At 38.8% G+C, this 9,061-nt stretch overlaps 1 protein-coding gene across 1 annotated transcript; it reads right to left on the bottom strand.

The window, feature by feature from the left end:
• Nucleotides 1–2,151: 2,151 nt before the first annotated feature.
• Nucleotides 2,152–8,621, bottom strand: LLPH (LLP homolog, long-term synaptic facilitation (Aplysia)). The gene is made up of 3 exons (XM_010841575.1): nucleotides 8,537–8,621; nucleotides 5,961–6,172; nucleotides 2,152–2,746 (listed from the first exon to the last, which is right to left on the bottom strand). Exons 2-3 carry the CDS (start codon nucleotides 6,163–6,165, stop codon nucleotides 2,568–2,570), a joined length of 384 nt encoding a protein of 127 aa, XP_010839877.1. The 5' UTR covers nucleotides 6,166–6,172; nucleotides 8,537–8,621; the 3' UTR covers nucleotides 2,152–2,567.
• Nucleotides 8,622–9,061: the final 440 nt, after the last annotated feature.

The following is a 9,061-nucleotide window of genomic DNA, read 5'->3' as shown; positions in this document are numbered from 1 at the left end:
TACTTTTTTTCTTAGCAAGTTTGCACACCCTTAACAGGCAGAATGGCATTATAAGAGGATAGGCTCTGGTGCTTGACTGTCTGAATTTGAGTCCCAGCTATATGGCCTGTCTGCTTCAGTTTCCACTGGTGTATATAGAGATAATAGGATTGCTCTTATCATTGTTACTATTATTGCTCATAGGATTGCTGAGAAGATTAAATGAGTTAATACTTGAGAGATTTTTAGGACTAAATGACTAAGGCCTGATATGCAATCGATAAATGAAAGCAATTTTTATTGTCCTTAGATAATATTTTAATTTTAAACTTCATTTTTTAAAAAACAAAAATAAAATGTCACATTAAATCCCTAATGTGATTTAGCCCACTCAATCTCATTCCAAAAAAAGGTTTGGTGCTTAGCTTGAGCTCCATCTGGTGGTTTTACAGAATTCTCTGAAGACATCAGTCAGAGATGACAAAAAGCTAGGCTAAATCATTTAAGGGATTAGAGGACTTTGCTATACTTCCTAATTTACAACCTTCAGGAAAAAAGCAATAAAGAAGTGATCATATGCTGTACTTATTTCTGAATGCTACAGTTCCCACCAAAATTAGGTAGCAAAAATCCTGCAGACCACACAGTTCAGGAACTCAGTGACCTTAGAGGCACCCATCACAAACTCTGCCAGTTTTTGATAGCCAACTTGTCAGAGGACATAGGACTCTTGAAAACATATTTCTCAAATACATCTTTATAGTATTTTGATTCTGTTAACCTTTATGTTAAATCCTGACTGTATAAACTTCATGAGTAGACAAACGTTAAGTGAATAGCCTAACATCACTCAAAGGCCCTGGATGGAAAAAAAGCTACTCCTTTGGGAGTCAAACTGGAGATTATCAGTCTCAAAATACATGAACAATACTTAGCACTGGCCTCTAACCTCCAACTTAAAGAAAATCTGGCAATAACACCTGACAATGCTGCTGAATTTTAAATAAACACCAAGTGTGTAACATCCCTGACGTAGACAATTCCTATGATGGTGAAGAGTAAACAACTTAGCTGGTATATTTATGCTGATATTGTCATGGCTTAAATAGACAATATTAGCGACTTTTTATTTCATGAATTAACATTTATGTATTTCCTGTTACTCACAAACTCTATTGTTCAAAATTACACCAAAAGGCAAAAAAAGGCCATGAACTTTTTTGAACTTTTCAACTCACATCTTCTATTAGCTTAAGTATTTAAAAATAATCCACTTTTTGGTGAACTAACCACTAAGTAGATTGAGAAGTTTATTATATAAAATAATTCTAAGACTTTACTAGCATTAAATTTCAGCTTCACATCTCCTGAAAGATTTGGGTTGTCCTTTTTATTTCTATATTGTGTCCCAACCTAGCAACATGCCCAGTACCACATTTGTGTCCTTATGATTAAGTGACTATTCTAATAGGTCTCACTTTTAACTTGGTTTTCCTGAGAAGCTAACAGCCTCTTCTGAGTTCACCCATGAGGGTGAACACCTTGCCTTGTTCCCTGGGTCCCTAACACCTGGAAGTCTGCTAGATTTCTACACTACCACATAGGCAGACCTCATTTTATTGTGCTCTGCATATAACTTTTTTTTTTTTTAACAAACTGAAGGTTTGTGGCAACCCTCTGTCAAATAAGCCTATCAGTGCCATTTTCCCAACAGCATTATTTTTTTAAGTTATAGACATATATTTTAACATAAAAGGCTGCTGCAAAATAGTATAAACATAATTTTTATATGCACTAGCAAACCGAACAACTCCTGTGGTTCCCTTTATTGTGGTGGTTTGGAACAATGTGCAGTATCTCCAAGATATGCTGTCCTAAGCTAATATTTTCTTTGAATCTTCAAGAATGTAGCACTTCCGAAACTGATGTGACCATGTAATGTATTTTTTTCACAACACATCCAGAAAATCTGAGAACTATACTCTGAGAATAATATAAAAACTGAAGAACATTAACCTAGTTCCCAGGATTTTAAATCTTCTGAAAAGATGGAACACACTAACTTGTACATGTTAATATTCTACCTAAAAATTTAAGATTTTTTAAAAACTGAAGAATCTGGTCTTCTCTACTACTAGGAAACCTTAAGGATATATGAAAGAACAGTTCTTTAGGATCTAGATGTATCTTTTATTCTGAATTATACAAAATCAAAACTCCAAATAAGTATATTTTTCAAGTGAGACAACAATTTACTTTAAATCTGAGTTATCTCAAATTTGTCAGTATGATGTCATATTTTACTTTTTCTAAAACTGAATGATTACAACTGCATTAACACTTGAGAGAATTCTGATGTCTGATAATCCCCACATACAGGACAACATTCAGTGGAAATATCAGTGTACTTTCACTCATCAAATAAAATATTTTATTCAAGTTACCAAATTTGAGGAGTTATGTTGGGCTTGAAGAAAAAGGCTAAGTTAAAAAATGGAAATAAACTTTTCATTTGGTGGAAGCTGAAATCCATGTATACATTCTAATCAAAGATTTGTCTCATGTTGCATTTTTCAAGTTTTTAGAGTCTACCAGGTCAAACCCTTTGCTGCCTTCATGGCTTTTACTTTGCTTTTTCCCTTCTTTCTCTCTCGCTTTGCTTTCAGCCTTTTCCTTTGCCTCTGGTTCATCCATATGGGGTACTGCCCATGCTGGTCTAGAAGAGTCTTTTTGTTTCTCTTAATATCAGTCTCCATTTTCATGTCATCTGAATAAAAAATGGAAAAACTATTAATACTCACAAACGAAGAAACAGCCCCATGATAAAGCACATTAATGTAATGAGGACGGTGAATTTAAAAGTGGCATGCAACTACAAAAGCAAAAAAAAATACACATCCTTTATTTGTGCGATGCTCTTTGACTAATAATCAAAACACTCCTTACAGCACATTCAGGAGAATCACACACATGCCATGTGTTCCTACAACCATGAAAGATATAGAAACTATCTGTGAGGAACTAGAAACACCACCTATTTAATCACTAAGAAACTTTCTAAAGAAGGTTGGTATGCAATCCAATCAAAAAAAAGGCAAAGTCTGAAAGGGACATTTTTCCAAAGAAATACACATGGCCAATAAGCACATGAAAAGGTGTTCACATCACTAATTATTAGAGAAATGCAGATCAAAACTACAGTGAGGTACCACCTCACAGTGGTCAGAATGGTCATCATTAAAAAGTCTACAAATAACAATGCTGGAGGAAGTGTGGAGAAAAGGGAGCCCTCCTACACTGGTGGTAGGAATTGGGGCAGCCACTGTGGAAAACAGTATGGAGGTTCCTCAGAAAACTAAAAATAGAATTACCACATAATCCAGCAATCCACTCCTGGGCATGTGTCCAGACAAAACTATAATTGAAAAAGATACAAGCACCTCTATGTTTGCAGCAGCACTATTTACAATAGCAAAGACATGGAAAGAACCTAAATGTCCATCAACAGATGAATGGATAAAGAAGATGTGGTACATATATACAATTGAAAACTATTCAGCCATAAAAAAAGAATGAAATAATGCCATTTGCAGCAATATGGATAAAACCAGAGATTATCATACTAAGTGAAGTAAGTCAGATGGAGAAAGACATATAACATGATATCACTCAGGAGTGAACTCTAAAATAAGACAAAAATGAATCTATCTATAAAACTGAAACAGAATCAGGGCTATTGAGAAGAAACTGGTGGTTCCAAGGGGGAGGGCAATGGGAGAGGGCTAGATTGGGAGTTCGGGATTAGCAGATACAAACACATAAATATAGAATGGATAACCAACAAAGTCCTACTGTATAGCATAGGGAATTATATTCAACATCCTGTGATAAACCACAAAAGAAAAGAATATGAATAAGAATGTGTGTGTGTATATATATACATATATAAAACACTTTTGCTATATAGCAGTAATTAACATAACATTGTAATTAAACTATACTTCAACTATACTTCAATAAAAAATAAATTAAAAAAAAGAGAACACTTACGATTGTCCTTACGATAGTAAAAGTTAAATAGGAAACATTTAGGACATGCGGATTTGAATTACTGCATTAGGGGTTACGTATATGGTTCTGAAAATGTGAGTTAAAAGAACACTTCTCAGATTAGTTGCTTTCTTGAGCTAACTAAAATAGTTGCATCAATAAGAAGTACACTCACCCTTCTAACAGACAGGCCTTAAGAAGAAAATGAACTATTAGGAATGACTGGTCACTTTCAATGAAGTGTACCTGGAAGAGGTACAGCAGCAAGCAGCAAGCTTCTGATGACAGAGCAGACCTGATACCCTGGGGCTGCCACACTTCTTTATCCAGGTCACACTCAAGGTATCCAGCTCTTCTAACAGGAAGATCAGCACAGCAATGCTGTGGTCCATCTATCACCAACCTTATCTATTGTGGAGGACATGTCCAGAATGTCCTCCTCTGGGAACTCACCAGAGTTCTGTGAACTCTGCTACCTGACATTACATTAGTTCATTTGTCTGGTTTACTGTCTGTCTCCTCCAATGTGATGTGAATCCCATTAGGATGGAGACCATTTCTGTTATTCATCATTGTTGCCTCAGGACCTAGAACAGTGCCTGATATACATAAGCCATTCAATAACTGGTCAGTGAATGTTTATTCTGGGTGCTGTTCTAGGTTCTAGGGATACAATGGTCCAAATAAGCTTTGCCCTCATGGACTTCTCAATGGTCTGTTGAGGGGAGAATAACAAAGCAAACTTCAGCCTGTGGTTAGAGCCTTTTCAAAGAGAAGTATTGAAATGAGATTAACTAGGACCAGGCAGGCTGTGGTAAACACATGGAAAGATAATGAGGTGATTTAAGCATAGGAGTGACATAATTGGTTTATATCCTGAAAAGATCATACTGGGTGATGTGACAAAAATGATCAGAAATGAGAAAAAGCTGAGACAGAAGTAAAATGGCTACTACTGTGGTTCAGGCAAGAGATAACTGTCATTAAAGTAAAAGCGTGAAAGCAGAAGAAAAAGGGATAGATTCCTAATGTATTTTGGAGATAGTCAAGATGTGCTGATGGTTTACAGGTGGGTGATAAAGGAAAGAGAGACCAGGGATAATGACTACTATATAGAGACATTATATACACATATCATACATAATATACATATAATACATATATAATATATATATTACGTATAATACATATACATATTATATAATGACACATATACAGCCTCCAACTTCAGACTATATTAAAACACAGAGCACCCAGAATCTGTCAAAATCGAATACAGGGCAACAGATCTTTAAGGTAGTAAGGACAGAGGACTCTCAGAATGGAAGCTAGATCATGCAAAGGGTAAAATGAGGAGACCTCCTTCTATCCTGCCTAGTTCTTGATGCCTGTGTACCCTTCCAACAAGCGTGTGTCTAAGTTTGTCTATTCCCATAGTACTGTCTATTTCTGAGACGCTCAGGCTATTGTAATGGCTTCCCTAGTGGCTCAGACAGTAAAGCGTCTGCCCACAATGCGGGTAGACCTGGGTTCGATACCTGGGTTAGATTCCTGGGTTGGGAAGATCCCCTGAAGAAGGAAATGGCAACCCATTCCAGTACCTTTGCCTGGAAAATCCCATGGACGGGAGAGCCTGGTAGGCTACAGTCCATGGGGTCACAAAGAGTTGGACCTGACTAAGCGACTTCACTTCACCTAGGCTATTGTATAAGCACCAAAGGCTCTGAATAATCCAAAACATGCTTATTCACATGAACTGGCTTTAAAATAGCTTAGCATAGAATCTCCAGTAGCACCTACAAAGAATTATGTGGTATGGCAGGTTTGTAGAGAAGCAAGTGTGAGAAAGAATGGAAGATAGTTGAAAAGGAAAAAGTCACAAAGGGAAGTTTGATATAATTAAAAAAAATTTTTTTTAAACATAATCTCACCTGTTTCATCCTTCACCATACACTGCGTTTTCTCTTGACAATGTTTGGGTTCCACCACAGTTGCTATCTCTTGGACGTCTTTCATTAAAACATCACCATCTATTTTAAGAATACTTTTAAGTCTGCTGAGCTCCTTTGGGGCATTCTTTTTTCTCTTTTCAGCACGCATCTTCCTTTTCCACTTACTCCGTAAACTTTTAGCCATATTTTACCTGGAAAGTTCACAAAACAACATTTCAAAAGCAACTATTTACTATAAAAAAAAAAAGGCAAATCTTTGGAAAACCAAGTCAAAAGGTATCTCTGCAACACATGAACAATTGGAAAGTAAACTCTTCACTTTGTTCATGGATTATGATGGCATAATGTGCAAATTATGTGAGGATCAATAAGGCACATACAGCCACTAAATAACAATTAAAAACACCAAATCTGACAGCCACTAAATAACACAAATACCAAACCAAACTCCCTGTGGCCACTGGCACACTGTACTGTGTGTCAGCCAATTCTGAAAGCTCCTATAGCTTCCATACGAGATGCAGAAATTTAACCATATATGATGTAGAAATTTAATTTCCTCCAAAACACAAAGAGCACTGTCTCCTTACATTCATGTAACAACTTATATTTTATAAATCTTTTAACTGCATCTTGATTTCTCCCAAACCTACAAGTGATCTTACCCACCCCAATTTTCCTCATTATCCACCCTTTTAAGTCAATCTAGGTATTTCAAGGGCTTCCCTTGTATCTCAGCTGATAAAGAGTGTGCCTGCAATGCAGGAGACACGGGTTTGATCCCTGGGTCAGGAAGATCCCCTGGAGAAGGAAATGGCAACCCATAATATTCTTGCCTGGAGAATCCCAAGGACAGAGGAGCCTGGCAGTCTACAGTCCATGGGGTCGCAAGAGTAGGACATGACTTAGTGACTAAACCAGCAGGTATTTCAAACTTGTATATTTCTGTTCTTGATTTCTCTCCACCCTTTAGTCCCAGCCTGTCCCCCACAGAGTAGTCAATGTGAGCTTTTAAAAACTTGAAGGGCATATACAGTCTTTCTTGAAATTAACAATTTTCCACCTCACATATTCAAAATCTACAAGGTTATTTATGATCTGGCTCCTGCCTCCTTCAACTCCTATCTTCTATGCTCCACCCCTCCACAATTACATCTGAGAATAGCCCAATCAAAGACAACCAAGGGACAGTGTGGGAATGCGATGAGGGCTGGGAAGAGATTGCAGGGATTATTGAGTTTAGAGGGAAACTTGTAGGTATGACTCATAACCTCATCTTAATTGTGCCTTGTGTGTATATATATTTCAAAATATTCTATACACTTTATTTATTTATTTATTTATTTTTGCCACCCTCTCCCTCTCCCACAGAGTCCATAAGCCTGTTCTATACATCAGTGTCTCTTTTGCTGTCTCGTATACAGGGTTATCGTTACCATCTTTCTAAATTCCATATATATGCGTTAGTATACTGTATTGGTGTTTGTCCTTCTGGCTTACTTCACTCTGTATAATAGGCTCCAGTTTCATCCACCTCATTAGAACTGATTCAAATGTATTCTTTTTAATGGCTGAGTAATACTCCATTGTGTATATGTACCACAGCTTTCTTATCCATTCATCTGCTGATGGACATCTAGGTTGCTTCCATGTCCTGGCTATTATAAACAGTGCTGCGATGAACATTGGGGTACACGTGTCTCTTTCCCTTCTGGTTTCCTCAGTGTGTATGCCAAGCAGTGGGATTGCTGGATCATAAGGCAGTTCTATTTCCATATACACTTTAAATATGTGCAGTTTGTTGTGCTAATTACACATCAATAAAGCAGTTAAATAAATGACATTTTGGAAAAAAAAAAAAGAGAGAGAGAAATGTCCGAATGACGTTGAGTTCAGTATCTTTACATTTGCCCTTCTTTTGCCTAGGAACTAATCCTTCAGTACCTCGGAAAGGGTTTTTCTGACCTCTGTAAGCTCGCCTCCTTTTATTCTCTATATCATTCTTTTCTTTCCTTCTTAATACGTTTTACAATCTAAAATTAAGTTCTTAATACGTTTTACGATCTAAAATTAAGTTTATTTTCTGTCATTCCCGGTGGTCTGTGGGCTCCACGAAGGCAGTGGATAAATAGATCTTGTTCACTGCTGGATCCCCCAGTGCCTAGCGCTGTGCACATAGTATAGCTTAAGTAAACACTCGTTGAACGGATGACTGGCGGAGTTATCATTTCTGGACGCCAGCAATCACAAACTAACTCTGTCTTCTTATGTACAACTCAAGCCCTGCGAGGGGCAGGAAGAAAAAGGTTACGGAACACAACTCTGAGGGCCGCGGTTAACCTGAGCTGGGCTGAAGAAGGAATCCACTTCCCACAGAGCACTGGAAGCCCGACCAGAGCCGCCAAGACGACGCGAGACCCTAGGAGAGGCCTGCCTTTCTGGACAGGGCTCAAGCTTGCCCAGAGAGGGACAAGGTTTGAGAGGAACGCTCCATTAGCGGCGGAATCAAGTACCACGGCCCACCCCTCACTGAAGCCATGCGGTAAAGAACCCACCTGCGAAAACCCAGGAATTCAAATAACGCACGATGCTCAAGCCGCGTGAATTCTCTGCACTTCCGCCTTCCGGCCAACCCGCTCCTCTGGCCCGCCCCTCCCGGGTGGCGCGCTGCTTGCCGGGAGCCAAAATGTCCCGGATGTCGTAGAGAGGTGGGGTCCTCTGGAGTCCCAAGCTGACGCACTTCCTTATTTTTGGATAAGTTGTGTACCTGGAGCTGGGCTCCTCCCAGATAGATTCTGAAGTTGGTTGTGGAGAGTGCGACGGAGTGCCCGAGTCAAGGGTTCTTGACACGAGCTAGGCCTGCGTCCTGAGCATGAGCGGGATAGCCCTGACACTAACCCACGGAGGGATAACCGCCAGACGACTTTGCCCGTCAGTTAGAGAGCTCAGAGCTGACCTTTAGGTTTCCTGTCACGCCTCCCCGTTCGCAGGACCTTCACCACTGTCACCTGTTCTTCTAGATGCCAAATTAAGATCATCTTTATTTGCAGCCTTAAACTTCCCCATCCCAGCTGATGGCT

Source organism: Bison bison, unplaced genomic scaffold (assembly GCF_000754665.1).
Source record: "Bison bison bison isolate TAMUID 2011002044 unplaced genomic scaffold, Bison_UMD1.0 scf7180017864163, whole genome shotgun sequence".
NCBI classification, from domain to species: Eukaryota; Metazoa; Chordata; class Mammalia; order Artiodactyla; family Bovidae; genus Bison; species Bison bison.
This window is presented reverse-complemented; position numbering and strand designations above follow the sequence as displayed.

What these genes read in the sequence shown, in the direction of transcription:
- LLPH (XM_010841575.1), bottom strand. Translation starts at nt 6,165, where the DNA reads ATGGCTAAAAGTTTACGGAGTAAGTGGAAAAGGAAGATGCGTGCTGAA. An exon ending in TATGGTGAAGGATGAAACAG is followed by an intron (nt 2,747 to 5,960) that starts GTGAGATTATGT and finishes TTTTTTATTCAG; the next exon opens with ATGACATGAAAATGGAGACT.